This window comes from Ochotona princeps, chromosome 4 (assembly GCF_030435755.1).
Source record: "Ochotona princeps isolate mOchPri1 chromosome 4, mOchPri1.hap1, whole genome shotgun sequence".
Classification (NCBI taxonomy): domain Eukaryota; kingdom Metazoa; phylum Chordata; class Mammalia; order Lagomorpha; family Ochotonidae; genus Ochotona; species Ochotona princeps.
The window spans coordinates 69,594,229-69,617,421 of NC_080835.1; the positions used below are offsets into that span (position 1 = coordinate 69,594,229).

The 23,193-nt window shown below is 47.2% G+C and overlaps 1 protein-coding gene across 1 annotated transcript in view; it reads left to right on the top strand.

The window, feature by feature from the left end:
• Positions 1-1,376: 1,376 nt before the first annotated feature.
• Positions 1,377-23,193, top strand: part of PANX1 (pannexin 1) — a 45,451-nt gene continuing 23,634 nt past the window's right edge. Inside the window, exon 1 of the mRNA XM_058663735.1 lies at positions 1,377-2,063. Coding sequence (XP_058519718.1) covers positions 1,883-2,063 — 181 coding nt within the window. The 5' untranslated portion in view covers positions 1,377-1,882. The remainder of the gene's footprint in view (positions 2,064-23,193) is intronic.

Here is a 23,193-nt window from a genome sequence, read left to right on the forward strand (position 1 = left end):
ACATGCTGAGAAATGGTACCATTTACAGGTAAGAATACTGAGGCAAAGGAGGACCAGGTAACATCCCCACGAGCTCAAGTTAATGACAAGGTGGTTGCAATAGTGTGAATAAAAGGACCTAATTTTGCTCTGTCTACTCAGATAAGACTTTTCTGGAGGAAATAACACTGAACAGAGGCCAGGAGAACAAATGTGGGTTGGTCTGGCACTGGTCCCTGGGGTGTGGGGTGGACAAGGAAAGTGCCCAGCTAAGGCGAAGAACTTAAGTGGAGGCCGTGAAGGTGTTGAGGTCAGCAGCGGTCTTGTTAACTCACTTGGCTTTTATTCTAAAAGCGATGTACACTTTAAGCAAGGGTGTTACAACTAGATTGGAGTTACCCTCCAGAGTGGTTTGGAAGAGTCGGGAATACCTTCCTGAGCAGGTTTAGGATAGTGAGCTGAACTCCGCCTTGGTATTGCCAGCAGAGAGCTGTCAGGCACGCTGACTGCAGGACTATGTGAACAGGGGTTCTGGCAGCTGGGGGAGATGGAAACCTCCAAGAGGGGTCCAGGATTCTGGCTTGAGTGTGTGGGCAGAGGACGTGGCGCCTTTAGTATGAATGGGAAGTAGAGTTCAAGCTGAAGGGGATTGATAGGAGTTTGAAGTGGAGAGTTCATGTAGGCCCCTGGATGTCTGTAGAGGATGAACTGAGGTGGTGCGCTGAGGCTGCCTCCTGACCTGGGGCTTGCCAAGAGCACAAACGCCAACCAAGCTCGGGCCCCAAGGAGCCCTCACATTTCAAGGTTCTGCCTGCTCCAGACATTGCTGGTGGGAGTATTGCCTCCGTCCCTTAAGTGGTTCAGAACTCTGCAGCTCCCAATACCCTCTGACCCCGCATCAGGGATCCTGCGGCCAGCTTCAGTCCAAGGCTGACCTGAGATGCAGGGGAAAGCAGCCGGGACGCTCAGCGCTAATGGAGATCTGAGACCCCAGCACGCACAGACGCTCTGCCCAGGCTCGGGTCGTACGCGGGGTTCTCTCTACAGTCCGACTGGCCTGGCGTGGCACATTTTCTTCCAAAGTTTTATAGCGCCTTTGAACCCCATTCCTTGGTGTAGAAACGTTAGGCGTGGGGCGTGCGGCGTAGAGGGAATCCACAGGGGAACGGAAGAATACAGAGATGTTTCATAAATCCCAAGTCCTGGGGAGAATGTAGATAGCACGGGCCCGAGACATCCAAGGGGTGCCACAGGCTTGACTCCGAAACTTCCTTTGCTAAAGGGGGCAGCAGAGGCCCGGGACGCAGCCGCGCCCACCCCGCCCCGCGTTGGCCCGCTTCCGGAAACGCCACGCCCCCTACTACTAGCGTTCCCCCACAGTTCCGGAAGAGCGCGCCGGGCCCGGGGCTTGCCACGGGCGCCGGGGCGCACGCTGGGTTCGCAGCACAGGGAAGTCCTTTGTTTCCGGTTGGCCCTGGCGCCTGTGGGCGCGCGGGGCCAGGCGTGGAGCCCAGGCTTCACGGGCACCCCGGGACCCGTCTGGACTGAGCGCGCGGAGACGGAATCGCTACTCCCCGAGCGCCTGCCCCGTGCGCCTGGGTCGAGCTCCTGCCCCGTGCGCCGTGGGTCCAGCTCCACTGGCGGGCAAAGGCAGGAGCGGGAGAGGGGAGCTCTTCCCGCCCGCGTTTGTAGGCGCCGGGTGAAGGCCGCCTAGGCCCGGGAACACCGAGACACAAAAGGCAGGCAGGATGAGGGAGCAGCTGCGGGGCGAACGACGAAGGGAAAACGAAAGCCTCGCGCCTGATTGCTAACAGCGTGAAGGCGCCGGACCGCCTTCCAGACCCCGGCGGCACCCGGGCCTGCCCTCGTGGGCCTGCCTGGTTGAGCTCCGCGTACCGCAGCCATGGCCATCGCCCACCTGGCCACGGAATACGTGTTCTCGGACTTTTTGCTGAAGGAGCCCGCCGAGCCCAAGTTCAAGGGACTGCGGTTGGAGCTGGCCGTGGACAAGATGGTCACGTGCATCGCGGTGGGACTGCCTCTGCTGCTCATCTCGCTGGCCTTCGCCCAGGAGATCTCCATTGGTAAGCACTGGGGGCCGGGGAGACTGGGCCAGCCTTACCGCGAGCACAGGCCAGGGACTCGCTGGCAGGAAGGTGACTGCAGTTTAGGGGGGCCCAAGTGATTTGGGGTCCTGTCAGCCACATTCGCATCGCTACTGCTCAGTTCTTTCGTTCCCCGCGCCCCGCTGCTCAGACTGTGGTTTACAAGTTTATATCCCCATTCATTTGTGAAGGATTCACCACCGGATTTGCCAAGAACAAGTGTCCCCTGCCCCTCCGCCCCCTGCAATCTTACCCCTCATGCCCCATATTTGCAGTAGCCTAAAATGTGTCAGAGAAGTTACTGGATAGATAAGTAGAGGGTGCAAAGCTCATGAAAGTGTGTCCTCACTCATTCCCTTGCTGTTAATTGATACTCACTGAGACTTCAGCTGTAGGGGGTTGAGAAGGAGAGGAAAGGCCTGCACTAGGCAGCTGTTTGGAGGACTTTGTTAACGAGCGTGACATAAACATGTGCTCTTCCTGTACTCTTTGATTGCATCTTAGTAGCCGACTGAAAGAAAGTTCTGGTGGTTGGCTCAGGCTCAGGTGGCTCGGAGGCTCATGCTCCTTATCCGCTGTTAAGAGTTTGACACTGGAGAGAGTGTTACTGACTCAACTGGAAAGTAGTGTAGAAGGACTGAAGACAGTTCTGTAGTGAGGGAGGCTGGGGGCTGGGCCCCGGGAGAGCTTTGGTCAGAGGGTGGGTGGCACGGGCATGAGCACAGGTGAAACTTGGTTATGATTCTGAGGTGGCCGAGAATTTTCACGTTCCTGTAAGGGGAAGCAGGATTGGCTGTCCTCAGCCAGGCAGATGGGTTAGCCAAGGTTCCTGGGTCTCAGTGCCTCCAGGCCAGGGTTAGTTATGATGGAAGAATGCACACGGAGGACTCCTGTGCAGGTGAAGTGGTTTGAGCAGGCACACGGTAGAAAGCAGCAGTCTGCAGCCTGGTGATGGTGTGCAGGGGCTGCATGTGTGGAAGGGGAGAGGATGGAGCCAGGAGAGCACATGTGGTGGGGTGGGTGTCCATTGAGGTCTTGTGCATGGTGGTGCCAAGAAGGAGCAATAAGAAGCTGTGGAGTTTATTTTTTTTCCATTTATTTGAAATGCAGACACACAGTGAAAGAGATCTTCCATCTGCTGGCTCACTCCTGGAATGCTTGCAATAACCAAGGCTGATCCAGCACAGAGCCAAGAGCCCAGAACTCAGTCCAAATCTTCCGCATGGATGGCAGGGAACCCGTGATTCCCAGGGTGTGCCTTAACAAGAAGCAGGACCAAAAGCAGAGGCAGGGGCCCGGCGCAATGGCCTAAGTGGCTTAAGTCCTCACCTTGACTGCGCTGGGATCCCGTATGGGCACCAGTTCTAATCCCGGCAGCTCCACTTCCCATCCAGCTCCCTGCTTGTGGCCTGGGAAAGCAGTTGAGGATGGCCCAGGGCCTTGGGACCCTGCACACATGTGGGAGACCCGGAGGAGGCTCCTGGCTTTGGATTGGTGCAGCTCCGGCTGTTGCGTCCGCTTGGGGAGTGAATCAACGGAAGATCTTTCTGTCTCTCCTCCTCTCTATATATCTGATTTTGTAATTAAAAAAGGTCTTAAAAAAAAGCAGAGGCAGGAGTCAAGCCTGGCGTCCTGATATAAAAGTGTCACAAGCAGTGTTTTCAACACCTTCAAGGTATCTGGATTTTAATAGATCTATAATGGGCAGAAACTGGTTAAATTTGCTGCAAAATTTATTGGCTTGAGTGAATGCATAATGGTGTTTGTGTTGATGGGAACAGTGAAGTTGAAGGAAGCTTTGGTCAGAAAACGGTGGTGATGAATTGTACTTTATGGTCTGGCGGAAAGTTGTCAAATGCAAAGGAAACCGAAGTTTCCTTTCCTCTGGTCTTTGGGCGGTCATGGTCTTCTGCGTTTCCCTTTTGCTATCCAAATGGCAGGAGGTTGAGTGTTCCAGTTAAGAGGAGAACCACAAGCAGCCTGGGTCCAGGAGTTGATCTCTTCCTTCCGCAAATGCCCCTTAGTACCAGCTGGTGCTGAACCCTGTGCCAGGTGCCATGGCTCTAAGAATATATGGCCCTGTTCTCGAGGAGCGGGTATTGGACACTTGGTGGGGACAGAGGGCCAGAAGGGAGGAGTTGGTCACCTGGGTGGCCAAACCTCCACCCCAAGTCCACCAACCAGAAGGACTCCTGAGATCCCTGCTCCCGCAAGTAATTTAGAAGCGTCCAAATCGATGGATTGTCTGAGAGACGTTTTGGGGAGCTGCGAGTAGATGTGCTCAGCAGGTGTGTAATGCTGCTGCATACTGAGGATCAGGAAGGAGTTTTCAGCAGGTCCTCTCTCTGCTCTGTGACAATGTGTCACCCAGCTGTGCACTAGAATAGGCGTACCGGCCTCATTTCACAGCATGTGCTCCAGTGATAAGACACTGGATGGCACTCTGAACACCAGGGGAGGGGCCTCTGGGGGAAGAGCTGTCCCCCAGGATTCTGGGCCAGGGCACAGGCATTGAAGCATGAAGCCAACAGGGCCGAGACCTGCTGGATTGAGCAGGCATCAAAGTAATGCTAGAAGCAGGGCTTTGGAGACAGAAGGAACTGGCACAGGTGAACAGCTCATGCACCACTTAGGCAAGCAGACAGCTCAGAAGACACATGAGAAGGCCTGCCAACATTGACCCTGGCCTCATCTGCCTTGTCCTCTCTGATGCTGGCAAGACTGGCACATTGCATTTTAGCCCCTACAGGATACTTAATCTATGTGGAAGCTGTGGCGTGGCATGTCATAGTGAGGCCACTCTGCAAACATTTGTTGAGTCAGTGAAAGGTGATACTTTTGGCATCATCTCCCTATTTAGCCAGGAATGTGTGGTGCTGTTCCTTGGCAGTGGAGGGTCAGACATGTATAGAGTGTGGACTCTGGCCCTCAGAGGCACAGGGGAGTAGAGAGAGTAGACACAGAACCTTCCTGCTGCAGGAATCTGAGTGGTGTCACAGCCTGGTACAGTGGGAGCAGAAGGAGGGGTTACCGTTGCCTGGGAGGAATACGGTGTTAGGCTGAGCCCAGGGCTGCAGCCCATGGAGCAGTGTGTCTGAAGCAGGGCTGGTCGCTGGCGCCTCAGTCTCCTCAAGAGGGCCGGGCCCGAATCCATGGACAGGAGCTCTGGATGGAAGGGGTGCAGCAGGTGTGTTCTCATCTGCATTGATGTGTGTGAAATGACAAATGAGCAAATCACTCTGAAGGATTATACCTACCAGTCACATCCATCAAATGCCCTTCTTTTGTGATTTGAGTATGCTCCCCACCCATGCTCAATAGGAGTTTAATCTCCATAGTTTTGTGTTAATGATATTAATAAGGTGGAACTTTTAAAAGAGTTATTTATTTGAAAGAGTGATGAGAGAGCTTGCCTGTGCCTGTTCACTCCTTTAAATTGCTGTAATAGTCTGAGTGAGACCAGGAGCTCCATCTGGGTCTGCCTCATGGGTGGCAGGCCCCAAGCAATTGGGCCTTCTTCCACTGCTTTCTCTGGCACGGTCAGGGAGCTGCTTTGAAGGGAAGCAGCTGAGCCTTGAACCAGCACTCAGCTATGGGTCATGGCGTAACTCACTGTGCCACAATACTGGCTCTGCATAGTTTCTGTAGAGTACTGTTTGATATAGTATAATGTCTGATCAAGGTAGATATCTTTATCTTTTCCAACATTTATCTTTGTTTTATGTTGAACACATCCAGAATCCAATCTTCTAGTTGACCGTGGTGCGCGGTGTTAGTGGTGGGGCCTTTAGAACATGATTAGATCAGATTTAGCATGGAGCTCCCGTGACTGCATCAGGTGGCTTTATAAGGAAAGGCACAGAGACACCCCCCCGCCCCCCGCCAGACATTCGGGCTCTCTGTCTGTCCTGACACTGGCCGCTGCATGCTGCCTCAGGACTGTACCAGCAAAGTGGCATTCTCTGGCTGACGCAGGCCTTAACCCTGCATAACCATGAGCCAAAATAAATCTCCTTCCTTTCTATAGTTAACCTGCTTTAGGTAGTTTGTTATAGTAATAGGTGACCACTATATCTCTGTTCCACTTTTTTTTTTTAAGATTTATTTTATTGCAAAGTCAGATATACAGAGAGGAAGATCTCCCATCCGATGATTCACTCCCCAAGTGAGTGCAACGGCCGGTGCTGTGCCAATCCGAAGCCGGGAACCAGGAACCTCTTCCGGGTCTCCCAAGTGGGTGCAGGAACCCAAGGCTTTGAGCTGTCCTTGACTGCTTTCCCAGGCCACAAGCAGGGAGCTGGATGGGAAGTGGAGCTGCCGGGATTAGAACCGGTGCCCATATGTGATCCCGGGGCGTTCAAGGAGAGGACTTTAGCTGCTAGGCCATGCTGCCATGCCTTCCACTTGTCTTAATAAGCAAGTGTATTGGGGTCTGTAGTGTGACATGATAGTTAGGTCATGCCTGCAACACCAGCATCCCAAATGGGCACAGGCTCATGTCCTAATTGACCACCTTCAGTCCAGCTCCCTGCTAAATCATCTAGGGAAGTGTAAGATGCTCCAAGTGTTTGGGCCCTTGTATCCACATAGGAGACCCGGGTGAATTCCTGGCTTGAGCCTTGCCTAGACCTGGCTATTTGGGGAGTGAACGGTGGATGGAAGGTTCTCCCTCCTGTTTGCTCTCCTTCTTTCTCTGTAACCCTTATTATTTTTTTGAGATTTATTTATTTTGATTGTAAAATCAGATATAGAGAGAGGAAAGACAGAAAAGGAAGATTTTCTGTCTGATGGTTCACTCCCCAGGTGGCTGCAGCTGCTGGAGCTGAGCCGATCCGCAACCAGGAGACAGGAGCCTCTTCCAGGTCTCCCACATGTGTGCAGTGTCCCAAGGCCTTGGGCCGTCCTCAACTGCTTTCCCAGGCCACAGGCAGAAAGCTGGATGGGAAGTGGAGCCACTGGATACAAATCATAGCCTATATGGGATCCTGGGGCGCGTGCAAGGTGCAGACTTTAACCAGCAGGCTACCATGCTGGGCCCTCTCTAACTCTCAAATAAATAAATAAAACTTTAAAAATAAACACATCATAAAAATCCAGTTGCATTATAAAATCCTCAAGTGTAAAATGATATTTTATTTCAGTACTTTCTAAATACTGAACTTTCTACCAAGTAGTGTTCTGTAAAACAGTATTGAAGTTGTTACTGTAGGTGATTTTTACTTTACAGAAACGTTTGTTTAAGAGCTTGGCTTTTAAAACCATTTCCTGTGAACTTACTTTCTCCCAGTTAGTAATGTTTGGAGAGCTTTCCCTGTGAGTACTTAGGTGGTACCTAAGTGTTTTGTACCAGGCAGAATGTAGCTCGGGATATCCTTAGTAGTTCACAGCTGCTGCCTCCTAGTGCTGGCCATGGGTGTTCTTTGGCTGTATACCCTGACTCTGAGCAGAAAGGAGATGGAAACAGTAACCTTTCCCAGAAGCATGAATCATTGTCCTGGACCTTTCTGCATTCCCGAGTTCCTATTTCAAGTAAGTAGAGAAAACACTGCCTTAGGCACTGTCTAGCTCTACATCCCTCTAAGTATGATTCTAAGGTTTATATGCTGTGGTTTCTAAGAAAGGGGCCTATTTTCTGGGCAAAAGCGCGACGTTTATTTGGACTTCCTGATACCTCATTACATGCAGTATGTTTCCTTTTTAACACCACGAAGTATAGGTAGGTAACTACTTGTATAAATATTTGTTGATTATTCTCTTCCCACCAGGTCATAAGTTCAGCAAGGGCAGGGGTTTTGTCCTTAAACTTGATGTTAGTAGGCCTTGAATAAACTGTTTTGTGTAAGTGAATTGAATGAATAGGGATGTATGGTTTTTAAGACTTTTTAAAAAAATTGTTTTTTGAAAGGGTTACAGAGAGGGAGCTATATATATTGCATCTGCTGGTTCGCTGTCCAAGTGACCGTATCAGCCAGGGCTGAGCCGGGCCAAGGGCAGGAGCTTCATTTGGGTCTCCCATGTGGTGGCAGGGGCCTAAGTACTTGGGCCGTCTTAGGCTTCTTTTCCTAGACCATTAACTAGGAACTGTGTCAGAAGTGGAGCAGGCAACTCAGGCCAGCACCTGTAGGGGTGCTGGTGTTGCAGTCGGCAGCTTTCCTTGGTATTCCGCAACACAGACCCCGAGTTCAGCACCTTTGAGTGTTGCTTATTATATTGTCTCTGAAATGGATTTTCTAACTCTTGAAATATTCAGTGTTAAAGTCATGCAAATATTTGAGTTTTTTAGTGGTAATGGTGTTGGCCAGAATAATAACAGTAGAGTAAAAAATATGAGTGACAGAGAAAGAACAAAATTTTAGTAATGATGAGATCAAGTAAAATATCCTAAAACATACCCAGGTAACGTTTGTCCACTCTTAGCATGTGGTGGTCGCTTTCTAGGTACACTGTTCTTTGACTTTAAAATACCCAGTGAGTTACGGGATCAACATTTAGTTATTCATTATCCGCTTTGTCTTTCTATGCCAAAACAAAACAACAACAACAGCAGAGGAAGAAAAAAGAAAAGTACTTTGTGGAAAAAAATTCAAAAATAACATACTTTGAAAATGATGAATTCTGGGTTTCTCAGCATCTTGGTTTGGGCCAGCTGCATCCTTGTTAGGAGTCACGCGGTCACTGCGTCCACAGAGTGTTGCTCCCTGACTGAGGCCGTGACAGTTTGGTTCAGAGTGGGGATGGCTGATCTGGCCCATGGTGCCCTGGCTGAGTTAGGTCAGCCCAGACCAGGTGGGCTCAGCTGTGAGCAGTGGGGCTTTGCCTGGTTGAGGAAGAGCTGACAGATAAACCCTGTGGTGCAAGCCACGCGTGGTTCTGTGGGGTGGAAGGAGAATTCATCTCTTTTTTTTTTCTTTTTTTTTTGCACTTTGAAAGCTTCTCCTTTTTCTCTATACATATTTATGTGTTTATCTACTTGATTGTAAAATAAGGCTCAACTGTAGAAAATGTGGAAAATACAGACAAGTAATTCCACTACCAGATAAGTAACAATCTGTGTGTATTTTCCCCCAGGCTTTTTTATATATACCAGGAGGTTTTCAAAAAAATCTCTGTAGGGTCAGTGTTGTGGCACAGCTGGTTAAGGTACTGCCTATGATAACAGGGATCTCATCTGAGCCCCGGTTCCAGCCTTGACTGCTCAATTTCTGTGTCTGCCTCTGTGCTAATATGCCTGGGAGGGCAGTGGAAGATGGTTCAAGTGCCATCTGGGAGACCTGGATGGAATTCTGGATTCCTCACTTTGGCCTGGCCCAGCCTTTGTCATTGTAGCCACTGAAGAATGAACCAACGGTTCGAAGAGTCTGTCAGTCTTGCGCTTTGTCTTTTGCTCTCTGTAACTCTGCTTTTCCAATAAACAACTTATCTTTAAAAGGGGTGGAGGAGGGAGGGCAGGGAAAAGAGACAGATATCTTCAATTTGCTGATTCACTCCCCAAATTGTTGCAATGGCTAGAGGTGGGCCAGGTTAAAGCTGGGAGCCAGGAGTTTTCTTCCAAGTTACCCACAAGGGTACAGGGTCCCAAGACCTTGCATCCTCGTCTGCTTTCCAAGGCACATTAGCAGGGAGCTGGATTGTAAGTGGAGCACCTGGCACTCAATCTGGCACCCATATGGGATTCTGCACCACAAATGGCAGCTTTACCTGCTGTGTCACAGTGCAGCGCTAATAAATAATGTTATCACTGCTGCTACAATTAGTCTTTTCCACAATACCATATTGTAGATATAAGGAGTTTTCCTTTTCCCCTCCGCTTGCTCCCTCCCAGTTTTCCCCTCCTGCCATTTCTCCTCAGATTATCATAGTGGGTTAGTCTGTTAGTAACAGTTACAAGTTTAGCTTTGTGCTTTGTTTAGTGACATTGTGGGTGTAGGCAAAGGTACAATATCTGGTATTACACGGCAGAGATATTGAGCTGTTTTCATTGTGATTTATTCAGAAATAGAGATGTATACTCTAGTGTATCTTCACTTCTTGGTTTGCTGGTAGTCTCCATTATACAGTTCATTTATGAGGATATATGTATATACTTGGTTACCTGTGTATCTATGTATTTTGTACTTTGCATGAATGCTGTCTTATATCAGAGAGAACGTATGCTATTTGTTCTTTGGGGGCTAGCTTATTTAACTAAACAAAATGGTCTCTTGTTGGGACCATTTTGTTGCAAATGGCATGATTTTGGTTTTTTTATGGTTATGTAAAAATGTACCACAGTTTCTTTATCCATTTCTCTTGATAGGCATCCGAGTTGTTTCTATGTCTTTGCTATTGTGGATTGTTCTGCTATAAATATATGGTTGCAAGTTGCTCTCGCATAAGCGGATTTCATTTCATTTGAGTATATTCCAGGAGTGGAATAGCTGGACTGTATGGTGGATCCATTCTCAGTTGTCTGAGCACTCTCCATCCTGACTTCCATAGTGGTTACACTACTCTATGCTCCATCAGTGGAGTAGAGTTTCCCCACACCCACGCCAGCAGGTGTTAGATTTCCGAATTAGGCCATTCTCACTTGAGTTAGGTAGAACCTTAATGTGGTTTTTATTTGTATTTCTGGGATATCTAGGGAGCCTAAACATTTTTTCATATGTCTGTTAGGCATTTGAGTTTGTTCTTTTGAAAAATGTTTGCTCATTTCCTTGGCCCGTTTTTTCAGAGGTTGGTTGGTTTTGCTGTCATTTAGTTTCTAAAGCTTTTTGTAAATCTTGGTTGTGTATGTGCAAAGATTTTTCTCCCATTTTGGTGATTTTCTCTTTGTTGTTCATTTCCTTTGCTGTACAGAAGTTTAGTTTGATATAGTCCCTTTAATTTATTTTTACTTTGTGCATTGATGGCTTTTCTAAAAAGCCTTTGTTTATGCCTATGTCTTGTAGAATTCTTTCTATGTTTTCTTTTAATAGTTTGATGGTTTCTGGATGCAGATTTAGGTCCTTGATACATGTAGAGCTGAATTTGATTAAGCAAGTTAGGAATCTTGTTCCTTACTTCTGCAGGCCATTACTCAACAGCATTTCTTGAAGAGACCAGCCTTTTTACCTGGGTGTTTTTTAGTTCTCTTGTTCAACATTAGTTGGCTGTACATGTGTGAGATCCATTCTGTTTCATTGATATTCTCTGTTTCTGTACCAGTGCCAGACTGTTTTGATGATCACTGTCCTATAGTATGTCTTGAGGGCTGGAATTGTGATTCCTCCAGCTTGATTGAATGGCTTGGCTATTTGTGGTCGCTTGTGTTTCCAGGTAAGTTTTTGTATTGTTTTTTCTAGATCTGAGAAGAATGTTGTTGGGATTTTGATCGTGATCTCATTGAATCTATATATTGCTTTAGTTAATATGTGCATTTAAATGATGTTGATCCTGCTGGTCTAGGAATATGGTAAATTTCTCCATATTTTAATGGCTTGTGCTGTTTCTCTTCTTAATGTTTCATAACTTTGATCATAGAGGTCTTCCATGTCTTTGGTTAGGGTCCTCTGAGGCTCTTCTCTGCTATTCTGAATGGGACTATTACAAGTTGTTTCTTAGTCATAGAATTGTTTTGTTGCTTTTATATACTAGGAACATCATTTTATGTTAATTGATTTTGTGCTCTGCTACCTTGCCAAACTTTTTTTTTTTAACGTTTGAATTTTATGGTTCAATTCCATAGGGTCTGGAATTGAACCCCCTAATTCCTACCCCAGACTGATTTTCCGATATTACTTCAATAGTATAGATTTCATAAGCAGTCATAAGTCCATCAGTCTGTTTTTTAAGTGTGCTGCAATATTGCTAATGCAGGCAATATCAGACAGTCCATCTTTGATTTGGAAGTAGAGATACATTGTATCTTCACATCTGAATATGATAGTCTCTATTACATCTTCATGATACATTCCATTAAGTAAGAAGCCACGAAACAAAGTCAACAGCAGATGTGAAGTTAAAACAAAAAATTTACAGCACCATGGAGTCAAAACCATGCCACTGAATAACCAATGCTTGGGTGAAGAAAGAAAACACAGAAGCCTCTTGGGTAAAGTGATGTTGCTGTGCATGCGATCCATGAGCCAGCAATTAAATTGACAAGAGAAAAAAAAAGCTAATTGGAAGAAGTGAAAATGAAAACAAAAACATCAAAACACATGGGATGCAGCAAAAACAGTATTGAAAAGGTTATTGATCTTACAATTTCTTGCCAAACCCTTATATGAGTTTTAGTAGTCTGTGTATTGAATCTTTTGGTTCTCCTATGTATAGACTCTCCAAACAAGGATAATTTGACTTCCTCATTTCCAGTTTAAATTTCTTTCATTTCTTTTTCTTGCCTGATAGACCTAGCAAGGACTTCCAACACTATGTTGATTAATTGTAGTAAAAGTAGGCACCCTTGTCTAGTTCTGGATCTTAGTGGAAAAGCTTCCAGCCTTTTCCCATTCAGTAGGATGCTGGTGTTGGGTTTTTCTCATATATTGCTTTGATTATATTGTAGAATGATCCTTCTATGCCTATCTTGCTTAGGGTTTTTAGTGTGACATGTGGTGGATTTTATTAAATGCCTTTTCTGTATCTGTTGAGATGATGATATGATTTTTGTTCATTTTGTTGATGTGGTGTATCACATCTGTTGATTTGTGTGTGTTAAACGTTCCCTGCCGCATGCCAGGCTTAAATCCCACCTGGTCTAGGTGAGTGATCCATCTGATGTATTGTTGATTCTTTGGCAAGTATTTTGTTGAGGATTTTTGCATCTATGTTCATCAGGGACCTATAGTTCTCTTTGTCTATTGTATGTCTATCTGGTTTGGGTATTAATGTGATGTTGGCTTCATGGAATTTGGAAGGATTGCCTTCTTTCTATTGTTTGGAAAAGTTTGTAGAGGATTGGGTTAAGTTCTTCCTGAAATATTTGATAGAATTTAGCAGTGAGGGCCTGATGTGATGGCCCAATGGCTAAATCCTTGCCTTGCATGCGCTGGGATCCCATATAAGCACCAGTTCATGTCCTGGCTGGTCTGCTTTCCATGCAGGTCCCTGCTTGTGGCCTGGGAAAACAGTTGAGGATGGCCCAAAGCCTTGGGACCTTGCATCCATTTGGGAGACCGGGTAGAAGCTCCTGGCTCTGACTTCAGATCAGCTCAGCTCTGGTTGTTGTGGCCACTTGGGGAGTGAACCAACTGACGAAGATCATTCTCTAACTCTTTCTCTCTGTAAATCTTCCTAAGAAAATTAAATAATTTTTTAAAAGAGAAATAATTCAGCAGTGAAGCCATCTGATCTTCAGCTTTTAAGGGGGGCTGTGTAAAATTTATCTTTTTTCAGAAGGTCAGATTTACAGAGAGAAGAGATAGATCTTCACTGCAGTAGTTCATTCTGCAAATGACAGCTGCAGGTGGAGCTCAGCCCATCCGAAGCTGGGGGCCTCCCCTTGGTCCCCCATGTTGGCACAGGGTCCCAGGGCTTTGACCATCCTCTACTACCTTCCCAGGAAACAAACAGGGAGATGGACTGAAGTGGAGCAGCCGGCACATGAACCCATGCATGTATAGGATGTCAGCACTGTAAGGTGGAGGACTAGTCAATTGAGCTATTGCACCAGCCCCAGTCCTGGGCTTTTCTTTGATGGGAGGGTCTGTATTACTGATTCCGTGTGCAGTTTAATTTTGATCTATTTAGGCATAAATTTACTTGCTTAGTAAATCCTTTAAAAATTGATGGATGACTTTATAAGAAGAAGAAGCCATGCATGGATTTTCATTTCTTTTGCAACAAAATAAAGTTGTACTAACTTATTAAAATGTGTCTGACTAGAAACTAGTTTGAAGTTAGAGAAGAGTAAGGTGTCAGTTGGGAAATGGCCCCTGTCAGTAACATGGATTCTAAAACTGAAACAGGAATGAACATCCTGTTCTGATGAAACTTTGGGTCTAAAATGATGAAATCATTGACATTTTTCAAATGTTATTTGGACAGTGCCCCCCTCCCCCAAAACAGCAGCTTACAAGTGGATCCCATCTTTAACAAGTGACTGGGCAGCGTTAAAGACAAAGCCTTACCTGGGTAGTCCTGAAGCCAATGCACAGTCAGAGCCGTGGTCAGGCATGGGTGCTGTGGAGCAATGGAAGCAGAAGCCTGGGCAAGAGCAAAGGTCACGGCAGCAGGTTTTGGGGGGATGTTTGAGCCATTTTGCTTGTTGACTTTCTGCAGGGCCAAACAATGACAGCCGACCTGCTTGTTTAGAGAGTTTTGAGGAAGTTAGCCGAAACTTCAGCAGAGAAACACTGGAGCAGGATTGCTGGAGTTGCCTCCAGAGCTCCTGCTCCTTTCTCCCAGCGGAAGAGGGCAATTCTGTGCGCATTTTGAGAGAAGTGCTTAGGTTTCCACCTTACGGCCCTGATTTGGCTCCTTCTGATTTTGTTTTTCTTTTTCTAATTTCCTACCCAAACCTGTATATGCATTCGAGGAAGAGAAAGAAAAAGAGAGAGACAGACAGACGTAGGGATGTAGGTCTCCCAGGTGATGACTTAACCACTGCACAACAATGCACACCTCAGCTGCTCCTCTTTATGTTCTGATTTGTCACTTCAGTAGCTTTGGAAAACTCTGTACACTTGTAAAAGAATGAAACTTAAGATGCAAATCACAGTGTGAGGTTATTATGGAGACAGTCAATACCAGGAACCACCACTTGTAAAATGTCTGGTTCCAAGGATGCTGGGCTGCACACTGAGGACCAGTGCGATGGTCAGACTCCAGCATGGATTCCAAGTCACAGGGTTGGAGCCAAGTGTCTGCAACAGCCAGAGCTAGAGTGATCCAAAGCTGGAAGCCAGGAGCTCAGCTCCTTCCCAATCTCTGATGTGGATGGCAGGACCCCGAGTACTTGGGCCTTCATCTGCTGCTTCCAAGGTACATTATCAGGAAGCTGGATCCAAAGTATGGGAGCAGGGAATCTGATACAGGAGGTGGGTCTCCCTGGTGGTGGCTTCCCCAGCTGCACCTCCCTGCCTACTCCAAGTGTGCCGTTCTTACGTGGACAGGGTGTCTTGGCGTCTTCGCTTGTAGCTTCCCATTTTCCCTGGGACTTTCCAGGATCGATTCTGGGCCCTTGCCATCACAGAGTGCTTTATCTAGATCTGCCATTTCCTACATGAGTGTATAGCCCAGGCACTTTCTGATACCTTCTTCTGGTGCTTTCCCAGGCTGTTAGCAAGGGGCTCAATCTCAAATGAAGTAGAAGGAACTTGAACTGATACTCATATGGGATGATGGCATTACAGGTGGTGAGTTAACCTGCTATATAACAATGTCCCTTTCTAATAAATGCTTATAATACTTCCACATTTGAAGACCTAGTATAAGCATTCTTACCATTTTGGAAAAACACAGCTAGTCCCCTGTGGGAAGGTGACTCCCAAAGAGGAAAGTTCTTACTCAGTTGAGCCCTTGATTGTTCATCCTCAGAACCCATTGCATGAGGTGATGCATGGAAGGAGGCCTGGCAGGGAACAGGTGCTCAGTGAGTGCTGGTGGACTCTGAGCTGTCAGCTGAGCATCTGCAGTCTGCCCTGGCTGGGCTGTGAGCCACCTCAGAGCCGGGAGTGAGGTTCACCTCTCCAGCCCTCACTCAGCCCCAGGCCTGTGCCATGGTTCTAGGGGCTGTGCTGGGAGACGGGAGGAGACCGTGGTGCCTGCCGTCCTTCCATCCTTGATGTCCTTAGGAGGAGGTAGCTCCTGCTGTGGCCGATGGTCATGACATTCTTCTCCTTAATAAGGCTCCATTCCTTTTCTGCACACACTCTTAAGCCTTTCTGCTCTTGGTTTGTAGTAAACAATGTGTGCAGAGTAACTGCTGCACACATTGAAGTGAACTGTGAAACAGAAAGAGCATAGTCTTTTCAGGACTAAATGAGCATTCTCGTGACACTGCTGAACAGCAAAGAGCAATATGGGGTGTGGATGAGACTGGAGGCATCTGAGAAGCGGCTGGTGTGCGCTGGGTGCCGGGCCCTGCTGCCAAGGGATCATCCCTCCCTGGCTTCCTAGCTTCCTGCCAGGCAGGGCACCTGCACTCTTAGAGTCACCGTCATGTTCACCCCTGACTCAACACTGTGGCCTCATCAGGAACAGGAGTGCAGACACCAGCACTGAGGACACACCCCACCCCGTCCTGCTGAGTCTCCACGCCATTGCTGTAGGACCAAGTGTAGACCTTGTATGTGTGTGTTCCTGAAGTCATGTTGATCTGATCTCTAGCTCTGTTCCCTGTCCTGAATGGGCTGGTTGTTCCTCTAAAGGTGCAAGGGGGTTGCTTGTGCTGTTTCCTCAGCCTGGGTGCCCTGCACTCCTCCCTGTGAGTCTGGACATCAGCTACGGTTCCATGTTTCCGTCAAGTATCCTTGGTGGTTCACACTCCTGGTTTCCTGCACTGGACTGTAAGCAGTGGCAGGGCAGGGACCATGCTTTCCCGTGATGCATTGCCTGCGACACCAAGTATGTAACAGGTGCCCAGTGGCTACTTTTTGGTGCACTCAGTACTGCTGAGCTCCGATCTGCTTACGGAGAATGCGCTCCCATGCTCCATGTAGAAAGAAGTGTGACAAGTGGAGCCCCTGCGAGGGTGAGAGTTCTTGGCTGTCTGCTGGCACAAGGACCACATGTCATCAAGCAGTCTACTGTGAAGTTTCTCGAAAAAAGAGCGCTTGCCATTGTATCGTCTGCATCTGTCACATGAACCTCATGGTGGCCTATTAAGAAAGCCCTTGTGTTTGCAAAGACATCTCGTGACCAGTTAACAGTAATAGTCTTCCTAAGTTCTTTTCCCTTTTGTCCAAGTCACTAGCCTTTGATTCTGAACTGAATGTAGGCCATCTCCTACACAGAAGGGTCTCTTTGTTGCAAGAAGTACAAAAGCTAGCTTTGTAAAGGCCTCTTTGAAGGAGAGATGATGTAAAAGGACTTAGCAGAGTTGGATTTAGTTTCACACTGTGGCCCCTTTACTGTCCAAGTTACCTAAGGCCCACCTTCATGGTGCATATGATCCAGAATTGTGGGAGAACAGACAGACTGGTAAGCCATTTATGCACTGTGGCAAAGGCATGCCATGTTGTTATGTCTCCAGCCCTATCCATGTCCCTGAAGTGTAGAACTAAAAATCCTTGTGCCACTTACTGAATTCCTACTGTATGTGCTGTGTACCTTTCCTGTCCAGCATGCGGGAATTCCATGAGGTTTTACAGATGAGGAAAGTCAGGCACAGAGAGGGTAACTTGCTATCGGGAAAACTTAATACCTATCAAATATAGCAATCTTTTTAAAAGCATTCAGGAATAAGTTTCCAGAACCCCTGTTTCATGAAGGTTTACTTCATTTTCCCCCTCCCATGTTATCTAACAGTTCTTGTGTATTGTTTGATTCAGTAGGTTTCCGTGTTGGTGAAGACCCCTCAACAGTGATTTTATTCTAACTCTCCGTCTGAAAGGCATCTGTCCAGTTGGTTCATGGCATTCAATCGTACCTTGAACAGCCTCACCTACTACTTTTCCCGCAGCTTCACTTTATTCATGCTCTTCTTGGGGCCCCCTTAACGATGCAAAAACCAACACCACCACTCTTGCAGTGATCAAAGCACGAGCCATCTGGGATTGTGTTCACATGGCACATTCCCATGGTGACGTTTTTTCATGAGGTTGCTAATTTGATCCCAGTCTTCCTTTCCACGGATCCAGCCTCTTTCCCCACTAGGTGCATTCCCTGTTTCCTGTCCCTCAGCCTGCCAACAGTTTTTTTTCTGATGCTACTCAAAGTAGTGTAAGGTGCTTGAGTAGAATCCACACATACCAGCCATAACTTTGTTGTAAGTGACATTTTGATGAACTTGGGGCCTGTAGTTCAGGTTCAGGTTGCTGGGGAGATTGATGCAGGCCTTTTTCTGCTGCTGCTTATGTGTTGTCTGGCCTGTTGTCTCCAGCGCCTAGTCTTCCCCACTCTACCTGGTCCTGTGGCTCCACCTCTTCTCCATGGCCACTCATTCCTAGAGTGTCACAGTGTTGGGCAGAGTACAGCCAGATACTCAAGACTGAATTTCGACTTGATCCAGCCTTAGCCATATAACCTCTATTTCCTCCTCTGTAAAATGAAAATAATAATGACTGGTTCTCAGATTTTTTAAAAATTTCATTTAGTTTTATTTGAAAGGCAGATTTACAGAAAGAAGGAGAGACATATTCCTTCTGATGGTTCACTCCTCAAATTTCCTCAGTGGCTGGAGCTGAGTTGATCGGAAGCCAAGAGCCAGGAACTTCCTGTGGATCTTCCATGTAGGTGCAAGGGCCCAAGGACTTAGACCATCCTCCACTGCTTTTCAAGGTCATAAGCCAGGAGCTGGATCAGAAACGGAGCAGCTGGTACATGAACCAGCATCCATATCAGATGCTGACACTGCAGCCGGAGGATAAGTGTGAAAGGCCCCCACACCAGGCCCCCTTAGATTTCTTTGATTGGATTGAATAAGAGCATTAGATTCCTGGCACATAACAGTGTTAAATACCGTCTCTTCTTTGAAGAAATGGTTCTATATTTGCAGGGAAGTCATCCATGATTGTTATTGCTTCACGTGTGGCTTTTTTTCCAGCCTAAGAATGCTAGATGCGAACAAAAAAGAAAATGGAATGAAGCAAACTGGAGAGAATATGGCACATTAATTTTGCAGTTTACAGTCTTAAGCATTGTTTCTCAGGGAAAGAGGCGCTTGGACAGCAGAGACCCGGCAGACAGCACTTTAACCAAGTGACTGCTCCGGATGACATCACCGGTTGCCTGCTGTTTCCAGGGAGTATCCTGAGGGTGCAGCTGCAGGGGAGTTCTGCTGCAGTGCAGACCTTGGACAAGAGCTTGGCAGGTTGTCAAGTGCAAATCAAGGGCATTGCACCAAGTGGAGAGCCTGTACTTGTCATGCATTAGGGATGTGAATGACAGAAAGGTTGTGGACTATTGTAAAAGGGTGTAAGGAGAGGTGACAGCTAAATGCAGCTTGTGGTGTTGAGTTGGCTTCTGGTTGGAGAAAGGAAAAGGGACTCTGAGGATAGTTTGAGAAATCTCAATATAGATTGTGTCAGTGGGTGCATCTGTGTCAGTTGGCAATTGCACTGGCTTATGAGAATATCCTTGTTCTTGAAAGGATACACACTGCTAGAATAAAGGGTCATGTCTCTTAACTAACTCTGAAAAGGTTTAGGAAACAAAAGAATGTATTGTATGGAGAGAGGGCGGGTGGTAGTGTTGGCAGTGGTTAAATGTGAATGCTGGGTATGTGGCAGGCCGTTGTAATTCTCGCATAACTTTTCTATAGCTCTGAGAACATTTTCCAAGTAAAACAATAAAAAAATGAGGTCAATACAGTACAATGTCAATATTGTTTTAAACCTTCATGTCTATTCTGTTCTAATTTTCCATATGGTTGAATTAAATTTTTAAAAAAGATTTGACAGGCACACACACAGAGGAGGAGAGGTGTCTTCCATCTGTTGGTTCATTCCCCAAATGACCATAAGAAGCTGCAACTGGTGGGAGCATGGAATTCCATCCAGATCTCCCGTGTGGGTGGCAGGGACCCAATCACTTGGGTCATCATCTGCTACTTCCTGCATCATCAGCAGGAACCTGGATCGTAAGCATGCAGTCGCTGGGACTCAAGTGAGGCAGTGTGAGAGGGGATACAGGCATCCCATGCCCAGGCTTAACCCACTGTGCCATGAAACCCTCTGTGGTTTAATTAAAATGACAATTTTCTTGAAGATATATTTTTATTGGAAAGGCAGATTTACAGAGAGAAAGAGAGACAGACAGATCTTCCATCTTTTGCTTCACTCCCCAAGTGGCCACGATGTCCAGGGCTGAGCTGATCCGTAACCATGAGCCAAGAGCTTCTTCCAGGTCTCCCACATGGGTGCAGGGTCCTAAGGCTTTGGGTCATCCTTGGCTGCTTTCCCAGGCTACCAGCAGGAAGCTGGATGGGAAGTGGAGCAGCCAGGATACGAACTGGCACCCACAAGGGATGCATGCAAGATGAAGATCTAGCCACTGAGCCATTGCCAACAGGCCCAAGAAAAATTTTAATAAGGAAATACACTCATTACTTCTTTGTGTCTTTAATGTACTGTTGAGTTCTTTTTCCTCTTCGTAGCTTCATCTCCCAGTCTTGGAAAACACCTGTCAGGCTCTGGTTACATTATATTATGCAAGTTCTTGTTTTGTGTGGTTTAGACCTTCCAGGTGGTTTGGTAAGGACTGGGCTTAGCACAGCAGGAGAGGCGCCCCTCAGACTGCCAGTGGGCTCCCTCGCCTGTTCTTTCACGTGTAAGCCTGCTCCATTCTGGACTTCCTTGTGACCGTCTATTGGTGCAGCTTCTTTTCCATGTCGGGTCTTGTACTTGGCAGGCTATTTTATTGACACTATTATTCTTCATTGAATTAAGTCAGCCCCCAAGTGCCTTGGTGGCTTCTTCCCTTTGCCTTCGGGGCCCCATGGTCACACATCCTGGACGGTCCATGAAATGGTATGTGTATTACTCGGTCCAAACATGAGAGGGTTGCTGACTGTGATGGGACCTAAGGAAAGACCACTCACCCTAAAATGCTGAGCTGTGTGTATTGCTGCAGGCACCAGAGGATGGATGGTGAAATATTTGAGTCTCTTTAGAACTCAGTTTGATTATGCCTATTCTGGCAAAGGGGCACAGAGTTCCAATGTTTGCTCTTGAAAAGTCAGGTTGTTTTAATTTCACAAATGAATGAAAGCGTGGAATATTCGTGTTCCTGCTTATTTCATGTAGAATCTTTCAGTTCCTGCTATGTTGCTATAGATGACAGAATTTCATCTTGTAATGGATGAGTAATATTCCATTGTGTTACATATAGCACATTTTCTGTCTGTCATTGGACATTTTGGTTGATTTCTTATCTTGGCTGTTATGAATAGTGATGCAAAAACATGGCAGTGCAGGTGTGTCTCACAATTTCATTCAGATTTGTTGTGTGGAGGGCAAAAGTGCTTTTATTCATCTATTTGGTTCAGGTCTGTTTCATTCTTATGAGTGCTTGTTGCTATTCGTTTTTAGTTATTTGTTGTAAGATTTATTTGGAAGGCAGAGTTACAGGGGTTTTGGGAGACAGAAAACACACACACGCACAAACACACACATGCAACAACACACAAGATCTGTCTGCTGGGTCATTCTGCAAAAGACCACAATGGGTAGGACTGCAGCAGTCTGAAGCCAGGAGCCTGGAACTATATCTAGGTCTCGTGTGGTTGGGACTCAGGTGCTTGGCTCATCTTCCACTGCTTCCCCAGGGAAGGGAAGAGGATCAGAACTGCAGCAGCTGGGACGGGAACTGATGCTCATTTGGGACACCAGCATCGTGGGTGGTGGCCTCACCTCCTGTAGCACAAAGTGGCTCACTGTGTTTATTTTAAGAGGTGATCTTTATCTGTTTCTGTGTGCCATGCATTCCAGGTTTTCTTTGTATGATTATACTCTTTGAACTGGAGATTTTAGTTACCTTTAGAAGATAGCCATGGGGTGGCATAGTGGTGTCCTGGTGGTTAAGCTGCCAGTTGGGAAACCTTGGGTGCCTGAGTTTCAAGTCCTGGCTCTGGCTCCTGCTCACGCCCACCCTGGCGGGCAGCGATGATGGCTCCATGCTTAGGTTCGGTATCTATTTTTCTGTCTCTCAGATTAAAAAAAAATAGAGCTTTGAAGTTTGGATGCTTTGTAGGTTGCTTGTGTTGTGATCTGCCTGGGTCCCCTTTGTGAGAGAGAAGATATGCGTGCGTAGTTTACATTGAAGTGAAATGGGACTGGTTTTTTGTTTTGCAGCATGAACACATGTTGTAAATTTCCAATTTTATCCTAAGGATTATTATTTTTTTTTTTATTTTATTTTTATTACAAAGTCAGATATATTGAGAGGAGGAGAGATAGAGAGGAAGTGGAGCCGCCGGGATTAGAACCAGGGGCCATATGGGATCAAGGCGGGGACCTTAGCCACTAGGCCACGCCGCCAAGCCCCCTAAGGATTATTATTGATGTTTGTTCATATACTCTTGGTTTTCTTTTTGTGCCATGTAGCACAGCAGTACCAGGATTTCCTGTTCCTCTTTAAAAAATTCTCCTGCCTCCTTCACTCTTCATCTCTGATCCCGTTTCCCCAATGATATGTGCCTTGTGCTTCTTGTCCCTTGGATGTGGAAGGTAAAGACGGGGGCCTGGGTGAGGGCCCAGCTCTGCAGCCCACGAGCCAGGCCGTCTCAGCCCCTGGCTTTGCTCGGCTTGAAGGTGAGGGGCGCGTGCCCAGCCAGAGTTGCCGCTTTCCCTGTGCTTCTGCTCCAGCCTCTCCCTTGTGGCAGTGACTGCAGCTTGGAATTGCTTCATTGCAAAGTCTTTCTTTACTTCTCCCAGCTGGTTAAGTGCTCTTTCTTTTGGAATCTTTGTTTATGGTGGTTGTGGGCTGGGCGGGTCCCCTTAGTTCCACAGGAGGCATGATTCCTGTGTTAGTCCACTGCTCCCTGGAGCACCTCGGTGCAGGAGCAGCGTGGAAGGCATACTCCTGGGAGGGAGTGCGGGCCTGTGACTGCACTCTGTCTGCTGGGCTCATCACTCCTGTGTGTTAACGATACAGAAGAACAAAGAGAAAACTTAATGCAGAACAGTGGATGGGGGAAGAAGAGAGGGACAGTCAGGAACAGAGGGTGAGATTGGGCAGGCAGGGCGTGCTGACCCAGTGTGGTGCTGCTGTCAGTGGGAAACATCTGGTTGCTCCCGCTGTGTGTGCTGCCTTCTGGTGCAGCCACAGACTGGTCTAGACCAGAGTAGGGTGTCCAGGGCTCCCCCTCAGGAAGGTATAACTGCACCCAGGGCTCCTGCCCAGGCCCTGGGTTTGTGGGCAGGGAGACAGCTGTGGTGTGATCCATTCTGCAGCAGCTACTGCGGTGTCTTGCGTGCGGCAGTGAGCAGGTTGCCCCTCATGGTCTTCTGTCATCTTTGGCTGTATATACATTGTGTGAAGTCCA